Consider the following 22,075-nt stretch of genomic DNA (forward strand, 5'->3'; position numbering starts at 1 on the left):
TTCCCTCTTTTCCCCCAGACATTAAAAGGCTTCAATACCCCTCTGGATGCTGGGCCATAGTGGGATTTTAGGAAGTCTATTTTTAAGTTGCTGGTCTGTTGAGGCTGTTCTCCATGTTAGAATCTTTAGGGGCGGTCATCAGCAGACACACAGTTCCCAGCAGGGTGAGCTTTCCTGAAAGTACTGCTCACCACTTGCCCCTCTGAAGCTGGCTTCACAGGCTGGGGACTCCCTGGTGTCTGCTCTGTGGGGTGCTCAGAGTCTAAGCTCTGTTCAGTTCCCTGTCACAGGCTGGGCAGTGAGGGGGCTCAGCCTCAGGCATGGATCTATCTATCTGATAACAGTCAGATCTGGGAATGCCCTTCTTGTGTCCAAAAACTCTTGACCTCATGAAGATGCATTTAGGCCAGAGCCAGGGAAGTGAAGTGCAAGCCCAATCCTGTTCTCCCCCCTGCTCAGGGCCCTGGGTATAATCCTTAAGGTCCACTTCCCACCTGATGCCTAGGCATCATTGGCTGGCACAAGGCAGAAGCCAACGTTCACAGATGAAGTGCAATGCTGCCTGTCAGAGATGCAGTTGAAATTACAATGCCCAGCTAACATCAGTTTCAGCCCCAGAGGGGAAACAATGTGAGGACTGGCCAGCCTAAGAGGGATGTGTTCCAAGGTGGAGCGTGGCAGGGTGATGACCATCTACCCTGGCTCATTTACATCCACTAGGTTCCTTCCTGTTTTCTGAATCAGAATCCAGACAAACAAACTGTGTGCTTCTCTGTTGAAAAATCACCCACATGGTTCTGAGAAGCAGCCTGGGATTACACTTACAAAGTGCAGAGTGACAGGTACTTTTCATCAATGCCCTGGTACCCTGAGTGTGAATTTACTCTCAGTTTCGCAACATCTGGCATCATCCCTGAGAGTTGCTGCCTGGGTGTCTTGACTCTGGGAAGCCTGCTGCCTGCTTTCTTATACTCCAGTGTGTACACAGGGAACCTGGGGCCTTATCAGATGCATATTGATGGAAGGTCAAGGATGGGGTATGGACTTCTGTCTTTTCAACCACCTCCCAAGTAGGGGTTGGGTGGGAAGCTGTTCACAGACCACACTTTGAGACGTGAAACCTTTCAGATCCCAGCCCAGGGCTCCAAGAAAACGAGCTGTGATGTTTATAGTGATGTTGGTCACCAGAAGGCCAGTGAGCCTGGCCCTGTGCATGCCCGTACCCTTGGCAGTGTGCCATCCTGCTAATCTTTCCCTCCTTCATAAGAGGATGAAGATATGGTTCAAGCCACATGCTCTCCCATTTTCCTCCATGGGGCCTAGGCCCTCTCATGCTTTTGTATCCTCATCCTCCTCTGCTGTCCGCTATCAGTTCTCCCAGCATCCTTCTGTGATTGTATCTGCACCGAAAGCTTTCACTGTTCTTCCCTCTTAGCTAACCTCAAAACTCCAAAATGCCCGTCTTGAACCCTGCTTCTCTACAAGCTAGAGTCCCATAAGACCAATAGAGAACTTTTCAACTCATATGTATCTCTAAAGACTTCCCACTCACAGGCTATAGCCTGACTCACGTGGAGGGCCTTCTAGGCTATGTCCTCAGTGACCTCTCTGTGCCCACATCTGATGCTCTGTCCATCTAGGGAGAGAAGACAAAGACCTAGCAGAGATTTACTATGTTTCTATTGCAATGTAAAAAGCCATTTCAAATGTACTGCTTACTCAAAGTTACAATGTTAATATTTAGCTTGCTCTCAGATCTGGAGTCGAGGGGGTCTTAGCAAGTCTGCAATGTGCGGCTTAGCTGGGGTGACTTTGCTGGGGATGGGAAACCTCTTCTCGTGGTGGTACCGTCTGTGGCAGGCAAGCTGGTGCTGGCTCTGGCTTTGCTCCCTGTGGCCTTCCACAGTATACAGCCTTAGCTCCCTCAAAGCTTCAGTGGGAAGCCAAGGGCGAACACCTAGAGCCAGAAAGTGGGAGTGTCCAGCCCCAAAATGGAGCCCACAGCAAGTCTGCAGCATTCTACTGTTCAGGGAGCCATAGGCTGTACCTTAAGGGAGGAGAGAGGAGCCCCATTTCTTGTTGTTGTTGTTGTTGTGTATCCCAGGCTGACCTGGAACATTGACCTCTGTCCCCAAATGCTGGCTGGGACCATAGATAGGTGCCACCACACCTAGGAAATAGTTTTATTTTCTCCACTCACCCACCCACCCTTCTTCTCTCCCTTCCTCCTTCCCTCCTTCCCTCCTTCTCCCCTCCTCCCTCCCTTTCTCTTTCTTTTGTGGTTATGGAGGGCTTTGCGAATGCTAACAAGTGTTCTACCACTGAGCTACACCTTCAGCCAAACCTTGATTCTTTCTTCTTTCGGATTTTTTTCCAGACAAGGTTTCAATGTGTAGCCCCCAGCTATCCTGGAATTCTTTCTCTCTGTAGATCAGGCTGGCCTTGAATTTTAGAAATCCTCCTGTCTCTGCCTCTCAAGTGCTGGGATTAAAGGTGTTCACCACTCTTGCCACGCCTCAAACTTTGATTTTTGATGAGAATAGTTTCAAAGAATGGTGGGGCCTATCATAACTTGCCAAGTCACCATTGACGGCCCCTGCTTTCTTACCTAAAGCCAGGTCAGCCCTCTATGCTGATGAAACTAGCTCTCTTCCACCACAGCTAGAATCTGCTCATTTTGCTTGACCTCTTGTTGTCATGGTCTCTTGGGCTTAGACTCAACTCATGCTTGTGCCAGTGTTATAATCCTAGAGTTGCTTTATAGGGAGCTACTGCTGGGGTGGCCATAGGTAATCTGGCTGAAAGGGAGCCAAGTAGCAGGTCTGTCCGAAGCTGCTTACATAGTATTCTGTTGTCCATGGGCCTTTGTGTTTTATCTGGTGTGTGTGTGTGTGTGTGTGTGTGTGTGTGTGTGTGTGAGAGAGAGAGAGAGAGAGAGAGAGAGAGAGAGAGAGAGAGAGAGAGAGCTGTCCCACTCCAGAGGCACTTTCTCCATTCTCTCACCTTGTGTGGCATGTGTGGGGGAGGGGGCCCTTGTTTGCCCTGGTGGTTTCACATTTGTTCTGAGATTATTTATTTATTGCTGTCTGAGTCATCCAGAGGACTGAACTCTGAGAGGGCAGAACTGTGCCACCATTGGTCTTCTCCCCCTCTGGCAGGGAGCCTGGAGCCCGGCAGGGTGGTGTTAATGAATGCATGCCTGCCCTCTTGCCCCTTTCCAGGCAACAAGCCTGCTAGTCTTCACTGTCTCCTGTGCCTCTCCAGGCTTGGCTTTCCTACGTCCACTCTGTCCTCTCCACAACTGACTCTAACCATCTGATGTGTGAGATGGACTAGCTGGCTCATCTTGCCGCTGAAGAGTGCCTGGGATCTGTCCCTCCCTCAGCACCTGCACTTTAGCATGAGTCTCACCCCTCCACCCAGGGTAGGATTCCGGTTTTCAGGCACATGGTTTACAGAGACATTGGACTTGGAGTGAGGGCAGTGGCCCTCAAGCTGTCTTGCATTGGCAACACTCAACTCCGTTCCCCTGTCATCTTCTCCCTGCCTGCAGGGCCATGTTCCCAGCTCCCTTTGCCCTCAGAGCCCCATGCCCAGGGCACCAACTACTACCCTTAGAAATGGCCTCCCTCTGAGATGCCCCCTCTTTGCCACCCACTGACCTTTGGGCCACTTCCTTGTCTTCTGCGCTGGTGAGTCAAGCATGCCACAGACATCTGACTCGGGCAGGCGCCGACACGATTTTAGACAGATACTTCCGGTTAGGACAGTAACACAGGACTTTGGAGAAGTATAAAGTGTGGCTTGGTGTCCCAGAGCTCGCTGCCCTTCACTTGCCCGCCAGCTTGCAAATACGTGCCCTGCGAGGGAACACACGGTGAAGGAGCTTTATCCTGTGACTCGACCCATTCCCCATGTTCCTGCTCCTTCCCGAGATGCTCTGCTTCCTCTGGTCTCTCCTCTGTCTTCAATCTCTTCCTTTCTACAAGCTCATTTTCTGTAACCTGTAGGCTTCCCAAGCCTCTCCATCCTGTCTGGTGGGGACTAGAGAAACCTTCTCCAGAGTCTTGTCTGGCGTCAGCTCCCTCATCATACCGTGTCAGGTTAGCTCCGGGACACAGTAGGTTGCCTGCGCCACCTCCACCTCTTGGCTTTGCAGCTGGAACAGCGTGGCAGACCATTGTGTGTGTGTGTGTGGGGGGGGACTTAGACGAATGGACCAGGAGGCACATCTCTAAAAACTGTCCTTTGACACCCAGAGCCCAAAGATAACTTATTGATACTGTCGTTTTGCTTTGTCTTTTAGAATTCACCCTGTGTCTGTGGTCACGTGGGATTGTGGGCTGTGTAGACACAACCCCTGCCCCCTGCCTCTTTCTCTTATGCACACGAATTCAACACAGTGAATGGCATCTCTTGAGGGCTAGATCCAATTTCACCCCCTCAATAACCTTTCCTGTAAAAATCCTTTTCCTGATTGTCCCTCCCCCCATCTCTCTCTTCTCACACTTACTCCTAATATTCTATTAGGCTCCATTAGGGTACGGGTTGACAGTGACATCTACCTGCTTCTTATTAGGGATTATGCCACAAGCCACTCAATCAACAAAGTCCTAATTAGTACCCAGCCAAGAGGCAGGTCTCTTGGGCACTGAGCCAGTGAGTGGCACTTACTAGAATAGTCTGAAGCACGGTGTCCTCTTAGAGAACACCAGCTGGTAAAAGAAGGAGCTTACACAGAGACTCTTGTCAACATGCAGATTATACTCAGAAAGGTAGACCAATAAGGACTGGCTGTGGGCGGGCGGGAGGTGGGGGTTAGGGGTGGGCTCCAGAGACTATAGACTATGAACAAACCCTGAAAGTTCTGCTAGGCCTGGCACCAGTCTAGAGTTTTAGAAGAAATGTATTGAGTTGACCTGAATTTATGGGTTCCTAAAGATCTATGTTGATCTGCCAGTTCAACAAGTGTGGATAGATTTCTGAAAAAGCCTCCCTGTAGCTTTAGCTTCTCCATTCTTTGTCCCAAGCTGAGTACTGGGCTTCTCTACCTAGGAAGGAGGAGAAACCTACCTGCCCATAGGAATTGCCACCTTCTCCTTAGAAACACGCTTACTCTCCTCACCAGAAAGTGTCTGCCTGGCCCAGATTGAGTTCCTTCTGGCCTTTAGCATCTCCTCCCTAAGCAAGGATATGTGGTTTGTCTGAGAAAATGGATTTTTCTAAGTGGCCACGTTCCTGCCAGTTTCCCCAGGGCTCCCATAATGTGCTGTGAGCGCCTCAGGCAGCCAGCTCCACAAGCATTTCATTATCTTCCTGGGATATATTACTTTCCGTTTGGCTCTCAGGAGACAGCTTGTTATCTTCTTAACAAACCTTAATTATTTACAAGCAGTCATTGAGACCTCAAGCTGGGTCTCCGCACCCTAGCTCCGCAGGGGGCTTAAATGACCTCTCTCTCATTATCACTTAGGGCTTCTTGCTGGCCAGGCTTCCCTTCTTTTGGAGGGGTTCACTGAGTCCTTTATTTTATATTCAGGCAGTTTCTTTTCCTTTAAATATATGCCCTTTTAATTTCTATTAATATGCATATCAAAAACCCTGAATGGTAGCATGAATTCCTACTCATGTGCTTAGCATTGTGTAAGCTAAAGATCCTGCCCTGGCCTGTGGCTTTTTGCATAATGGGTAAGATCTACCACCGGGGTGTGTCCCTGGTTGTATGTGGGGGCACTTTCTAGTAACCTGGGGATAGGTCCTCCACCAAGTGTCTTGAGTTACCAACTCACCCTTCTTACGTGAAAGTTATCTCTGACTCTGCCAGGCTGTCAAAGACCACTTAGCAGAGCTTTGCTGGTGCCTTGGGGCCTCAGCTGAGCCCTGGGGATCTGAAATGAAGACAATCCCAGACAGTGGAGAATTCTTACAGTGCTTGTAAACTCCAGGCTGCTTTGGCATCCCTCCTGTACACCTCCTGAGAACTGGCAGGTACTCACCTGTAGCAGGTGACACAAAAGGTAACTTCTGCTTGGGAGATGTAAAATGGTGGCTGTTTCCAAACAATCGACTATGACGCAGGAAGATTTTTGTGATTTCCCCCCCCCACCCCCTGCAGATAAAAACACTTTCTTTTTCCTGTCAATTTGGATGCCCCAGGGGTTAACACATCAATGTATCATTAGTTCTAAAATCCTAGAACAACTGTGTTAGTCAGCCTCTGTCAGTGTAACAAAACAGCTGGAAAAAAAAAAAAACCCACTGAAATGGAGGAAAGATTTATTTTGGTTCAAGTTTTTTAATCCATTGCCTCTGGGCTCAAAATAAGGCACAGGGTAGGTACTCACCCATACTGTAAAGTGGCTGCCCTCAAGTTAGATGACAGGATGGAGGAAGGGAGAAAACGAGGGAAGAAGTGGAGAAACAGGACAAGAGGGACACGGTATCATTTACAGAAACAAGGACACAGACTCCCACCTTCAACATTTCCTACCATGTCCCAGTAGCCCATCAAATGATGACCCTATCAATAAAGTAATCAGTCCATCAATGAGGTCAGAGCCCTACTGCCCAATATCTTCCCCAAGGTCTCACCTCTGAACATGGCTACATTGGACACCAAGCTTTCAATGTGTGAGTCTATGGGGGGGCATTTCAAATTTGACCCATGATAGCAACCTTCTGTACCAGAGAGGAGCTTTCCTTGAGCTTTGAGGGGGAAAGGCGAGCAGAAGAGGAAGGAGGGAAGGGAGCAAACTTTTGGAAGCAGGAATTGGTGAGGAGCTGCGGCTTTGTGGGAACTGAAAGGGTGATATTAATGTCAAGGAGTAGGTTGGAGGCTTCTAGAAATGACTCCTTTCCTCATATTCTAGTCAAGGGTTAGATGTCTTACCTGCCTTTTTTGTTTGTTTGTTTAATTCCTTAGCAGGGATACAAAGACCCATAGAGATAAAAGATTGAAGAACCAATAAGTGTAAGACCAACAGAAAGGACAGAAAGGGACAGGACTTACTAAGTTATGACGAAGCCAGTCAGGTGTTTTACTGCTGTTATGTCAGAATGGGAGAACTCTGACTGTATCTGCAGAAAGACTGAAGTTGGTTAGGATGGATGCCCAAAAGTCCCAAAACACAGGAGAGCATCACATCATGGACCGTGTAAGCATGCCCCAGGGCACACAGTCAGTCCTTCAAAACCCCTCTCAGATTTACAACTAACATCCAAATTGCTCTGTGCACTAGTCAATGGGTTTCGTTTATTTTTTTTTAATTCTTTGTGAGCCTTCCTTCATTTCTATCTCTTTCCTCATAAATCTATTAGCACACAATGATTTTAACTCACTGTTAGAATTCTGATTGCTAAAACTCATCCATTCTTTAGCGTCAGTCATTAGCGGCTACTCCTGCTTTCTGTTGGCTAACTTGTTAAGGGTGCGTGGTTGTCCCTCGTGATTCACTTCTAACTAAGATGCAGCTCAACAGCAGAATATGAGATCACAAAGTGCAAGTGGCTCACTGAGGGAAAGGGTATATAATAGTGACCATCACTTGGGGAGCTCCGGCTATGAGTTGGGAGCCATTAAACAAAGGACACATTGCTTTCTTGTCACTTAACCGCTCACCAGACCTGCTTTTCAGCTGAGGGCTCTGGCACAGGCAGCTTCGGTTAAACCACTTGGAGTTTCACACTGGGTGGGTGAAGGAATTCTAACTGAGGAATTATTACAATAAGACATTTGGAATCTGTGCATTTAAGCCACCTGCTGCTTCCTACAATGGATGCAGCAAGCCGTGCTGTGGGAACAGTAGTGAATGAACAGGGGTGTTTCTGACTTTAAGAGGGAGTTGGAAGAGGAAAGGGGCAGGTAGAAGGTATGTTTCGTCTTACTGGGGAGGGGATGCACAGAGCCCCTGATCTAGCCAGGGTGGCACGTTCTGATTGCTAGGCTTCCCCTCTGGTAAGGATGTGGAATACCTACCTCAGAGGTGTAGGGTGTTCTCTAGCAACAGGTTTGGTTCCCAGGCACTCTCCAGGCCTGGTTCTTCTATGAAAGTCTCAAGTTTGTTTCTCTTCTGTTGGGAAGTAGTCTACTTGGAGTTTGATTAAGAAGATTGCAAGGGGGCAGAGAGATGGCTTAGCTGTTAAGAATGCTGTCTGCTCTCCCACAGGACTTGAGTTCAAATCCTACCACCCACATAGGGTGGCTCACAATGGCCTATAACGCTGGCTTCAGGGGATCCAACACCTATTCTAGCATCTGTGGGCACTGTATTCTTGTGCACAGTACCCCTGTGACATACAGAAAGAACTAAGGGCATGTAGGAGCTTAGTCTATGTCCATAAACCCTGTCCCAGTAAGAAGAAGGCTCCTTGCATTTTCATCTTACCTTGGTAGATACACGTTAATCTTGGTAGATACTTGCCCAGGGACTGAAGGAAGGATGTAAGAGTTTCATTTACAAGGAAAGGGGTGGAAGACATGGACTCTGTTGTCAGTCAGGACAAACACCATCCCTGCCATCTCTGGCCCAGTGGACAATGTGATCCTTGCGCTGACCATTGGGTAGCTGCTCTGGACTGTCAACTATGTCTATGTAGAACACATCGCTTAACCCCTCCGAGGTACATGTTAAGGCAAGTGAAGACTGAGCCTCAGTTTTGTAGTCTGAAAACTAAGGATAACATCAAGGAGAGAACGGGAATACATGGAAAAAGACCTGCGCCATTGAGTTGTAGTTGATGTAATGTAAGACAGACCGATAGGAATTGGGGATTACCAACTCTGTGTATTGGCTTGTTCTCCTTTCCCTGATCGATGGCCTACTATCTGGTTCCTGTTCCTCAGTCATGAGTGACTGGACAACTGAATTCGGAAGGAATGGCTTGATGAGTTGGTGCTCTTTGATTTGGTGATGAGAACTGGTTGAAAGAAACTACACTACCTGGACTCCACCAGCAGCAGCCATTGTAACAGGCCGCTCACATATGACAGGAAAGAATCTTTATTCAGGCCCCGGAGAGGCCAGAGAATGGTCACCTTGAGGACAAGGCTCCAGGGAAATGGGTCTAGGCAAGAGGTGAAGTGAAGATCAGTGGCGGCTGCCATGACAACTACGAGGCATCCAGGGACCAGCATATAATCATGCTCTCTGAACAGAATGTAAGCTGCAGCTGGGACCCAGTGGATAGAATCAGAGGCCCTTTCCAGAACCCCGCATCCTGGTGAAGGATACCTTGCTAGTAATGACAATAAATGTGTTTTCTGATTAAACACACTAAACTGGTAGAGAGACTTCTGGTGACATGGAGGAGCATTTGGTGACCCATGGCCACATAGGAGACAGCCCAGGAGCAAGCTTCAGGTGCCCAGGAAGACAGTGTTTGGATGACTTCAGAGTGGCATCTGGCACTGGGGCACTGGTGTCTCCTGCTCCAACTATGTCAGGAATTTATAAACGCTGAGGAGAAGTATGGCTTTTGGAAGCTTATTTTTTTTATTCCCTCCCCCAGTACCTACTTCTCTGGTTTCACAAAGAGGCCCCAGGAGCTCTTGTCACACAGCTCCCTTGCTGGGCAGTGCCCACTCTGTAAAGGCAGTTGGCTTTCACCAATAGCTCCATTCTTAGGAATTTGCATTTTCAAAAGAATCTTGTGTTCTTTTTTTATTTCTGTTACTCTAACCGATAGCCTGACAAAAAGCAACAAAGGAAGGGCTACAGTATCAAGTTCCATCCCATCATTCTGGAGAAGTCAAGGCAGGACTCAGGCAACTGGTCACAACATATCAACATTCACAAGCTAAGTGAGAATCAGTGTGCTCTTGCTTGCTTGTACAGCTTACCGCCTCTGCTTTTACACAGTTCAAGCGCCCCCCCCCACCCCCACCCCCCCGCCTAGGGAATGGTCTTGCTCACAATGGACTTGGTCTTCCAAACCTCAATGAGCAATCAAGACAGTTCCTCACAGATATACCAGAGTCAAAATGGATGTAGATAATTTCTCAATGATGACTCTTCCCCAGTGATTCTAGGTTAAGTCAAATTGACGGTTAAAACTAACCAGCACACTTTGTTAATCTGACCGAGAACCATGTTTTGCAGTGGTGGCTTCAGAGCTAGGTGATGGAAGGCTACCTTTAGCAGGATGCTTTCCATTCCTTATGACATAACCTCATCACAGGGACCCTCAGAGCAAACTCCGTTCATACTGCTACCCCAAAGCCTACCAACCCATCTGGGCCTTTAACCACATCTTGTCACAGTAGATGGGGTGGCTTGGGGTCCTTTCTAAGGCTTTTTCCTCCTACCACCCTGCTCACTCTATTCTCTTCTGATTCATTCTTTTCAATAAACAGCCTTAAAATACTTTTAAATCATCAAATATACCATCAAGCCCCCTAAGGACACAAACCTGTCTTGGTCCTAATGCCTACTTTAGCTATAACGTGCTCACATCCTTTCCAGGAAGGTTGCCTACTTGCTCCTTCTTGTTCAGTTTGTTCTTAACCGTCTTCCATTTAAGCCCCATCCTCACCTCTCCACTCCATCTGCTCATGTCAAGGTCCTCTTCACCTTGCCACATCCAGCTGTCAGTCTCTGGGTCCTGAGCCCCTGTATAGACAGATCATTGACTTCTGAGCAGTTGACCCCTGTCTTAGTCACTGTATTGCTGTGAAGAGAAGACACCATGACCAAGCCAAATCCTATGAAACTGGGGGCTGGCTTACAGTTCCAGAGAATTAGTTCATTATCCTCATGGCAGGAGCATGGTTTCTGGTAACATGCTGTCATGGTACCTTGGTGTCATGAGGGTAGGCACTAGAGCAATTGCCAGGGGTTAGGAAGAGAGAGAAAACCTGGGCCTGGCATGGGCTTTTTGAAACCTTAAAGCCCACCCCCAGTGGCACACTTCCTCCAACAAGGCCACGCCTCCCAAGTTTTCTAATTCTATCAAAGAGTACCACTCCCTGGTGACTAATTATTCAAATGTGTGAGCCTATGGGGTCATTCTTATTCAAAGCATCACAGTTCCTTTCATGAGACACATTGGCCTCTCAGAAACTTTCTCTTCATTTTTTTCTTAGTTCTCCTGCACGTGCGCGTGTGTGTGCGCACGTCTGCTGAGCTTGCTCATCAAGTATCAGCCAGGACCCCAGAGTGATATCCAAAAAGGACGAGGCAAAGCATATTCTGTCATATGAGTTAGCTTGGGAGCCATAGAATGTCCTCACACCATAATTACAGACCACCCAGATTCACAGCCTGAGGAAGTAGAAGGTGTGGGGGAATGGTGGAACTGGCTGTTTGTTTGTTTGCTTGTTATTTTTATAAAAACCTCTTTTCTGATAATTACTTCTGATAAATAAAACGCTCCCTAGGAATATTCTTTTACTTTGATTTAATATTGCTTATAAAATTCTTTAGGATATGCAAGTGTTAACATTTGTTAAGCAAGTAAATACATAAATCATGATTACAACAGAAAGAGTTTACCAAGAGCGTTCGGTGCTTGGTATGAAGTAAAATTTCATCTCCCCAGTATCTGATGGGAACACTGGGGCTTAGAGCAGTCTGCACAGCTGACGATCGATCGGACAGCTGAGGTTGAAAGCCGGGTAACCACCAAAGGCAGGTAACTTCTTCAGGACAGTCAGGAAGACAGTGGACCAAAGCACTTGACTTCCTGTCCTGGTCTTGGAGACCGCTGCTAGCATGCCCTGACAAGGTTGCTGCTGTGGTAGCCTTCCCGTGGCCACAGAGCTCCTCTGAGCTTTCTTGCAATGGTCTGAAGACAGAGCGTGGGTGTGTGCGCGCCATTTATTTTCTTCTTTCTTTCCAGTCTGGGTGGCGGCTGATGCTCTTACTGTGGAAACTACACAGGACGTTCTTCGGGCTGCCCGAGGGGGGAGTGTCACCCTCCCATGCACCTACAGCACCTCTGTTTCAGACCGAGACGGATTCATTCAGTGGGCTAAGCTTCTCAGAAGTCAAACGGTAGGACTCCAGGGTGAATGGGACGTCATGGGTCATGATCGGCTCCTGACTCTGATCTCTTGACAGGCATGTACCTTAAAACTTTCTTTGCATCACTTCCTCTTTCCTCTCTCCAGGTTGAGGTTCAAACCCAGGGCCTTGTGATCTGATCTTGCATTCTAGTGCTGAGCTGTGGACTCCATATCTTATTAAAAAAAATATTTTATGAAAATATATATGTATGTATATGTATAGACATATACATCATTGGTTTGTTTCCTATATTTTGATGCCACAATAAACACAAAAATTATATATGATATATATGTATATATATGTATATATATATATATATATATGCACATCATATATATATATATGATAGATTATTAAAGTGGAACCTACTTGCCTAACATTTACAAAGTCCTGAATAAATGAATGAATGAATGAATGAATGAATGAAACTTCTTGGTTGATTTCATTAGATATCTTACCAGTCTTCATTTTCACCCACAATAGATACTGTCCACAGTTTCCTCAGCTTATGCTCAAACTGTCTGATAACCAGTGATTTGATAAGTGAAAAACATATCTCATTAGGGATCAAAAGCACATCTGTGTAACTATACATGGAGCATCCATCTGTACATTTAAGTCAGGTCTTCTTTTAAAATGCTAACACGCTCCACAGAGGTAGTAGAAGGCCTGCATACTTAGGGGGTAGGGGGTAGGGTCTGGGGCAGGGGGCGGGGTGGGGGTAAAAGCCAGAAGGAGCTCCAGTTTGATTCCAGCACCCACACCCCCCATTTTTTTTTTTTAAATAAAATTGATTCGTTCTAATGAATTTACAAACAAAGCCATCACACGACTGGTTTAAATCCCAGTCCCAAACTCTATACGTCTCAGTGAACTTGTATACAGTTAACATGACCATACAGAAGCTATGAACTTGGCTTAAAGTCTTACACTTTAACTATCAGTTCTATTTGTATTTTTAAAAATCATCTTAGTTAGGATTCTATTGCTCTGATAAAACACCATCACCCAAAAGAAATTTTAGAGAGGAAAGGTTTATCTTGCTTACACTTCTGCACTGCAGAAGGAAGTCAGGGCAGTCACTTCAGACAGGAACCTGGGTGCAGGGGCTGAAGCAGAGGCTCTGGAGAGCTGCTTGCAGCTTGCTCTCCTGGCTTGCTCAGCCTGCTTTCTTACAACCCTTACTTTCTTCACTAGCAGCCCCGGGGTGAGATCACACACAGTGAGGGGCCTTCCTGCACTATCCTCAGTCAAAAAAATGCACTACAGAGTTGCCTGGAGGCCAGTTTCATGGTGGCATTTTCTCAGTTGAGAGCCCCTCTTCCCAAGGATGCTAGCTTGAGTCAAGTTGACATAAAACTGACCAGCACATCTCTCCACCACAGATCATATATATATATATATATATATGCTACAGTTGAAATTAGGAAGAACAATAGCTCCATGTTCTCTTGGTACTGCGACTCGCCCTTGGTCTCCTTTCCGTAGTATAACATTTAGGGAAAGAAACTTTTAATAACGTATCTGCCAGAGATAGTCATCAGGTCCCCAGCCCTACAGAGAGAAAGAGGCTTTTAGCCTTTTCTGTGACAGAGAATCGTAGGACACCTGCCTCCTGGGTGACAGGTCTGACAAAGGACTCAGTCTTATCTTTCTGTACTGAGGGCCCTGATGGGCCATAGACGCCCATCCTGTCTGCTCCCAGAGAAAAAAACACAGACTCCTCACTGCTGTCTTGAGCTTCAGCCTGCAGTAACTGAAGGGCCCTGCACCTCCCTTCAGATGCAAGCCAGGTGTAACATCTGGCCCTGGCTTTGCAGAGTGCTCACACAGACTCTACAGTTATTTATTGACTGCTGGGTACTCTACTTCCAAAAGGAGCTGAGGCAGCATCCTTGAGACCAAAAACAAATGCAGAGAAAGGCATTGTTTTCTGTGAGTTTTAGGAGGTGGTGTAGTCAGGAAGAGAGAGAGAGAGACGCAGGAACAATCTTAGGATATCTTTGATAAGAGGGTATTATGGGGTGGGAAACCCAGGTAGAGCCAGCCAAGGATCAGGAAAGAGCTGGGTATCCATGGACTGTTTCTAGGCCTAGACACCACCTCAGCATCTGCCTTGGCTTCCTGAATCAGCCAGGCATTCTCAGTGGGTTGTCCACCCTATCAGGGTTATCAGGTGTGGTTGGGCAGCTTGTGTAAGGCATCTGGGCTCCAAGAGCCGTGTCATGTGCCCTAACTTAGACCATGTCTGTTGGAAAACTGGAATGCCTTGTTCTAACTGGAAAGGTGTTGCGGTAATTTCTTACCCCAATAAGCCCACATAAAAAAAACCATAGCCAGTTATTATATTTATAAGCTATATGCCTAGATTGGGAAGATCTATCACTATGCTAATTTGTTCCCCAGCTATGAGACCCCTTGCTACTTGCAGCTTCTCCAGACCATGTGGTTCGGCTCCATCCTCCTTTTGCCTCTTCTTCCTCTCTCTCCCCCCCTCACCCCCCCCAGACCACCCATCCCGACTTTCCCTTCCACTGCCTCTAGCCTTTATTTGACCAGTTAGACTGGGGAGAAGGTTGAGTGAGATCCTCTGAGTATGTGATCTCATCAGGGGCAGTCCTTGAGGAGGCAGAATTAACATCAAAATACAAACAGCACCAGAGCAACCCACACCAGCACCAGACAGGCTCTGGAGGCTCTGCAGGCTCAGGACTCAGACCTGGCACAGCACCTCCATGTCCTCTGCCCGGTTCACCTATTTTCTCTAACACTCTTGAAATGACCAGCATTTCCCACTAGCAACTACTTCTCAGAGCCCTTCTTGGCTTTTGGGTCGCTGGCTTGGCTTTCTCCCTTGTCTCTCTGACCTTCACTGGATCCTGTGAATAACTTGGGTACTTGGCATTTGCTTCGAGCCATGTCTGGCCCACATCTCAGTGAACACCTGTATGCCACTGGCTTCCAAACTTTCATCCCCAGAGATATTGCCAGCTGAAAGTTTCTTCTTAGTTCTGTCTTCAAAAGAAAGAATTCAGCCAAGTGACACCTACAGTTACAACAGAAGCTAATTCACCCGGGCAAAGCATGTATCCCAAAGAAGAGACTGGAGGGGGTTTTCCTGAATGTCAAGGGGGTAGCTGCCCACAGGTTCTGTATATAAAAATGCAGCTGTTTTATGAATATTTATGAAGTGGGCCACCTATTCATTAGGACAATGTGGTCTTCCTTTCCCTCTTAAACCACAGTGGACTAGATTTTGCTTTTAGAATATTTTTTCTTATGGTCTTCTTGAAAAACCCCCAAAGTGGGGGAGGGGTCAAGGCTGCCATGAAAATAATATAAGGCAGCTGGGGCTTTGGAGCACCCACCCCTTTATAGGAGTTCGTGGATGACAATGAGAAAGCTTTCTCCAGTGCCTTCATCTCTGACACAGCAGAAAGAGCTAAGTGCATCTCCCAGTGTGTTTAACCACAAAGAGGCAGTCTAACAGTGGGAGACATGGCTACCACGAGATCATGTGATCTCCTTGTGTTCTCTTGCCGAACTCCTTGCCTGTCCTGTCTCAGTGAGATTCAGCTGTCCCATCTGGCCATTCCTCCACCTGGGTGTCCCACAGACACTTCAGGAATCCGTCGTGTAAACAGAACACATACTTTTTGTTTAAAGCGCTCTCCTCGTGTGTTAATTCTGTTGGGGAGGATACCATCAAACATGCTAAACCCTGGCAGTGCTGGCTCACGGCTTTAATCCCAGCACTTGGGAGGCAGAGGCAGGAGGATTTCTGAGGTCAGCCTGGTCTACAGAGTGAGTTCCAGGACAGCCAGGACTACACAGAGAAACCCTGTCTCGAAAAACCAAAGGAAAAGAAAGAAAGAAAAAAAAAAAAAAAAAAAAAAAAAAAAAAAAAAAAAAACCCCAACCAAACAAACAAAAAAAAACCCATGCTAAACCCTGAATCTGGGATTAGCTGCTCTCCAATTCTGCATCTTGGCCCCACACCCCAATTTCATGTGTTCCCCATCTTCTCACCCCTCAAACTCATTTTACTCTCTCTGTGTTGCCACAACCTGATTTGACAACAATTATGGTTTTCCCTTTCCTTTTCTTTCTTTCTTTTTTTTTTTTTTTTTTTTAAAGATTTCATTTAATTATTTATTAGGGTGAGTTTTTAGAAGTCAGATGGCAGCTTTGTGGGAATTGGTTCCCTCTTTCCTGGGACTTGAACTCAGATTGTCAGGTTTGGTGGCAAATGTCTTTACCCACTGAGCCATCTCTCTAGCCCCTCCTGGTTACCTCTTAACTTGACCTTTTTCATATGGGCTCTGGAAAAAGAGCTAACCCCTACCCTCCAAAATACAGAGTTCCGGAGCTAGGGGTTGCTGCTGGACAGTAGAGCTCTTGCCCAGCATATGGAAGGACCGAGGTTCACCCCACATCCACATCGAAAACCAAACCAAACCAAGCATCAGCAAAAAGCTAACATACGTTACTGCTTTGAAGATAAACTGTGAACTACTTAGTGTCACACAGTGTCTCAGATGTGACTCGGTAGAATCTGCAGTGTTCAGGCTCTCAGCCAGAATCCCCAGGATCACCTCAGCCCTGCTAATCACTTAAACATATCCACTTGGGGACCATACTTAATCCGCCTCATGGTGTCTCTGTTTCCTCCCGTGTAAGATGGATGTGATCCTAAGGTCTACTGCATATGAGTGTGTTGGTTAAATGAGATAATAGATACCTAGTACTTGGAACAGTATACAGCATAATAACACACATATCATCATATCATAAGTAGCAGTTATGGTCTTTATTGCCCAGGCTCAGCTATTTCTAGTCTGTCACTCACTCACACTGTGCCCCTTGGGGTGGACACTGTTGCTTCCTGCTCTTTGGTTTTATTTTTTTTTTTCCTTTGCCTCCAATGTCTAACATATTACACAGCCTTCTAGCTATCTACCTGGTTAATTCACAGCTGCTTTTCTAGACTCAAGGCAGATATCACCCTTTGTAGGACTTCTCCCCCAAGTGGCCAGTCTATGTTGTAATCATGAGATGCCCTGGTTGGTTAGATTTCAAACTCATTTTTGAGGGAAGAACTCCTGGGTTGTAGGCCGAGGACATGGTAGACTGTCATAATGGCTAGTCACGGTAGGCACCACGCTGGGCCGATCGCAACGGCTCCACATTATTGTCAGCAGTAGCTCTCACCACAAGTCCTAGGAGATGTGTTATCACCAACAACTCCGTCTTATAGTCGAGAATCTCAGAGCTGCCAAGTGTGTTGCTCGAGGACAGTCAGCTAGCGGCAGGGTGAGGATTTGACTGAGGCAGCCTGGTCTGTGGCCTAAGCCACTAATGTGCTGCTTCGTCAACACCAACGAATAAATAAATAAACCAATTCCAAGGACAATAGTCAAAATCAAGTGAGCTTGGAACTCAGTGGTTACCTAGCATGGTACGTGGCTTACGGTGGCTGCTGTGTGTTGGATGGATGAAGGAACGGATGAGAGTAAACCGTGGGCTGAGAGGGAACCAAGGAGAGAGAGCCTGGTTACAAGCGTGAGCGTTGGGATCTGAGCAGCCTCGTTTGTGCTACGCTGGTACCCCAGGGTGTGTGCTTCTCTGCTGTTTTCTGTTTTGCCTTTGAGTCAAGGTGGCATGCATCCCAGACTGGCTTAGAACTGGCTACATAGCTAAGGGGTTGACTTTGAACTTTTCCCTCTGGAATGCTGGCCACCCTCTGGAATGTACCACCACACCAAGTTTACATGGTGCCGGGGATCTGATCCAGGCCTTTGTGTGTGGTAGGCAAGTACTACCAACTAAACTACAACCCCAGCCCCTAAAACTTTCATTTAAAAGCAAATCTTTAAAGTCTAGAGTTATCTAATTAGGTAATAAGAGGAATCTACCAATAGGTACTGCCCTTCTGTTTGACATACTGTTGGTTGTCTCTGGAGGAAGAAGATTGAGTCAGGGCAGATCCATGCCAGGGCCTGGCAGACATTTCCTCTGTCTCTCAGGAAAGAGTGGTCACCTGGAATTTTGTGACGAAGAAATACATCTATGGGATCCGTTATGAGAACCGTGTGACAGTATCTAATGGCGTGGAGCTGTCAGATGCCAGTATCACCATCGATCAGCTGACCATGGATGACAACGGCACCTATGAGTGCTCCGTCTCACTGATGTCGGACCAGGATGTCACCTCCGGGTCTCGAGTCAGCCTCACGGTCCTCGGTGAGTGTCTCTGTCTTTTCCTGTGGGAGGAGGGTGGGCCGAGGAGCGCCGTAAGCCGCAGAGCCGTGGTTCCATCTCTCCCTCTGGAGCCAAATGCTCTCTGGGTTCTCGGTGAATAGCGGGCTGTTTCCAAGGGCAAAGGCGACAGCTTCGGAGTCATCCCTTGCTCTCATTGCTTGCCCCCCTCCACACCAACTCTTCACCTGGTCTATGTGCAGAATAAGCAATGGCCCCACTCCTGGGAGGTAGCAACCCTGTGCATCAAAACAGTGGATCCGTTCTCCTCTTTTTCCTTTACACTACTTGGCAGAATTTCTTTTTAAATTGTGTATGTTAGTTGTTGGACTCATAGAAAGTATTATAGTGTGTCAGACTACACTGTGGCATCAACTAATGCTGCATGAATAGGCAACACCTCTTCCCATCCCGCCACCATGTGGCAGCCAGTGGTAATGCAGGCAAGAGTCTTCGACTTCGCCTCATGTTCTCACAGTGCGCACCACACACACACTCACACACTTTCCTCTTTCCTGTGGAGATGTGGGATATTATAAAGCACTTAGCAAGTTGCCTCTTGACAGCAATCCATGAACACCTCAGGTTTCAACGCTTTTTGCTAGCTCCTGTTTGAACAAGCAATACTACAATATACCCCTTCACCTCACTTTGTGCATAGGTATATATAAAAATCATAGAAGGATTATATATACGCAGACTTATATAAAATTTGGGTTCTTGAAATACATGGCCTGTCTTTTTTGGCAGAGAATTTCAAACACATGGCAAGAATCAGTATAAATCTGAAACCTGATTCTGCTGGTCCTCCAACCAAACTCCTGTCCTTACGTCAAGGAATGCCTACTTTTAAAGACAAATAGATTAACCTGAAGGGTGAAGAATACACTTTTAATCTGAGAATATGGAATTCGTTGAAACTAATCTTTTGATTTAAAAAAAAGCACAGTTTATCCTACATGTTAATAAATCCACCGATATTCTTTGTGAAAAGTTTTCTTTCTCAGTGTCTCTAATAACTGGGTGATTTTTAAAGGAGAAAGGCTTTAATTATACTGGGAGGCTCATTCTGGGGAGGCTAGAAGGAAGCCCCTAACCCCGACCTTAGCCCCTGGGAGCTAGCCTTGTCTAGCTTACCTCCAGGAAGCCCCCGAAACCTTAGCAATTTGTGCGTCAGGTGGGGAATCCTTGCTCTGGCCTTTGGCGCCGTCTGGCGTCTTCAAAGGGAACAGCCGGCATCTGAGAGGCTTTGAAGCCTAACACACCCCTTCCCACCCTCTTTGGCCTCTCCCTCAGTAATTTCTCAGGTAACATTCTGTTTGTAAAACAGGCCACATGAGAAAAAGACCCTCTCCCTTGAGAGTACCTGCTCCCTTGACAGCACTCTTGGATCCCTCGCCTGGGGCTCTTTAAACTAGATCTAATTTGAGGTCCCAGCTGTTTGTGACTTGGGGGCTGGAGATCTGGGGAAAGAGGACAGGGGTGTGCCTGGCACAGGGTCCACAGGAAGTTTAGCGCCCGTGATCAAGGGCCAGGAGCCAAAGATCTCGACACAGTCTCCTTGAAAGCAGATCTCCCTTGTTGGCCACCACCGCGCTGGCAGTTTCCGGAGTTCCTGCTCAGGCCACACCCAAGGAATGGAGTGGGTGCTAGTTTTCAATTGTGCACATATGCCTTTTGTGCTTCAGTGGTCTGTGTCTGGCACTTTCCTTCCCACTTCTGTCTGTATCCAACAACCCCACCCCCACTCCGACTGACCAAACAAACAAACAAAAACTAGCTCAGGAGTCCCTCTGCTATTCCGCTACTTACTCTGATGGGGGTGTGGGAGTTTGTCACTGCATCTCCTGATAAAGGAACGCCTGGCCTGAGTGTGAGGTTGGTAAAGTAAGGGTCCTGCAAGGTTCTGCTGTGCGGCCCAGGAGGGAGAGAGAACCACAGCAGGAAGAAGTACCTAGAGAGTAGGTTCACCTCTTCTGCACCTCCAGAGTCGCTCGCCCCCAGGGCTAGCAGGATGTGCAGGAAGCTGACAAGTGGCCAACTTCTGGCAGGTGTTTTGCTCACCTGCTCATGCGGGCTTGTCTTTGATCCTCAGAAGCTTGGGCTTTGTTTGGCGATCAGGAGTGCCTCTAATGTGCCACTCCTGATGACATTGGTGGTTTCCACCATACCTGGCTGGCCCAGCTGTGCCAGCAGATGTGAGGCACTCCTGATCATACCCTGCCTGTTTCCAAGAAATTATGCAGCTGCTGGACTGGAAAAGAAGAGTCAGAGACAGTTCCTTCAGCAACTTCCAGGTGGGCTAAGACTGGCATTAACCCTCAAGATGGGTGGCCTTGTGCCTGACCTGGGGAAGCAAGCCATCCGAGATGGTATATGACAAAGGTAGAAGGGTCCGAGGACATCAGGTACAACTTTCTCCACAGTGTGCTCTCCCTTCCTCACCCCTACCGATGCTTCCTGGAGTCTCACGGGTACTTCCTGCTTCTTGCGTCTGTGCCTTTGCGTATGCTGTTCTCCTGTTCCGCCTGCTCATCTCTGCTCTAATTCCTGTCACTTCATGGTGCCCTTCAGGTCACAGCCCATATTATGTGTTGGGTTACCTTTCTCTGCCCAGCAGTCCCGTCCCCTGCTCTGCCACTGTTTTGTCCCCCACTAGATTCCGTGACTCACTTAGAGTACCACCGCAGTGACCAGAATTGTTAGGCAGAACCTGGCTACCTGATAACATCTACAGAACCACCCACTCCACCCAACGTGACATTAACAAGGCTGAGGGAAAGTCACAGGCTTGGAGTCTGAAGAAGCCAGTGTGGATGGTTTGCAATGGCTGCTGGGGCTTACAAACTCCTTTCTTTGGCATTTCTTGGTCACCTCAGTCCACGTTCATGTCTTCAGTCACATTCTTCACCCAGCAGGAAGCTTTGCACTGCCTGGAGTCCCTCCTGCTGTCTAGCTACTAGTGCTGATTACATTTTATTAGCAAAGTAGGGGGAGAGGGCAATGGTAGATCCACAGAAAACAGTCCCATGAAGCTGAAGGCCTACATATCTAACCTAGGGAGAGGAAAGCCTGGCCATCGTCAGCCCACAACCTGCCCCGCCCTTATGGTTCTAAGGCATTATTAAAACCAGAAGGGGAGAAAGGAGTTGTCCAGAGGGAGTGGCTGGGTATCGGGGTAGGGTAGGAAACATGATCAAAATTCATTGCATACATGTATGAAGATTTCAAAGAATAAAAATATATTTTACATGCCTCCAATGGGGAAAAAACCAGCATTGGAGACAATATTGTGCCTACAAATCCCATATGACCCCCTACAGGAGCTTGCTGTCCTCTGATTAACAGATCAGAAACTCGGTGATCCCGGTTGAGTTAGGAGCAGAAAGAGCCCACCTGGGACAATAGTGTGAGCATCGGGTCTGGAGTCAGGAAACCTTGGTTCTAGTCCCACATCTTCCAGAACCCAAGAACAAGTGTCCCTTCTGTGTGCTCCCGTGGCCCCCATCTGTATAACAGCTACGTTGATTGTTTAAACTCTCAAGAGTCCAGAGAGCACAAGACCCCACTATCAACCAGCCCATGGGGACTCTTTCCCTGGGGAAATGCAAGCAAACTCTACAGGACACCAAAGACAAAGAAAAATGTTTCTACTGAAGCCGAGCATGGAGAACTCCGGAGTTACTGTGTTTCTATGCAAACCCCCGGGGCGAGCCCACAACTTGCTGCAGTGCTGGAATCTCACCTCAGAGCGGACAATTCTCCATGGCTGTATAGATGGGCAACCCCCACTTCAAATGCATCCCACAGTC

General features: G+C 47.4%; 1 protein-coding gene across 1 annotated transcript in view; it reads left to right on the top strand.

The window, feature by feature from the left end:
- Positions 1-22,075, top strand: part of Gpa33 (glycoprotein A33) — a 35,095-nt gene that overhangs the window by 4,304 nt on the left and 8,716 nt on the right. The window contains exons 2-3 of the mRNA XM_034513316.2: positions 11,836-11,990; positions 18,032-18,248. Of these exons, the coding sequence (XP_034369207.1) occupies positions 11,836-11,990; positions 18,032-18,248 (372 nt within the window). The remainder of the gene's footprint in view (positions 1-11,835; positions 11,991-18,031; positions 18,249-22,075) is intronic.

The sequence above is a fragment of the Arvicanthis niloticus genome, chromosome 10 (genome assembly GCF_011762505.2).
Source record: "Arvicanthis niloticus isolate mArvNil1 chromosome 10, mArvNil1.pat.X, whole genome shotgun sequence".
Taxonomy (NCBI): domain Eukaryota; kingdom Metazoa; phylum Chordata; class Mammalia; order Rodentia; family Muridae; genus Arvicanthis; species Arvicanthis niloticus.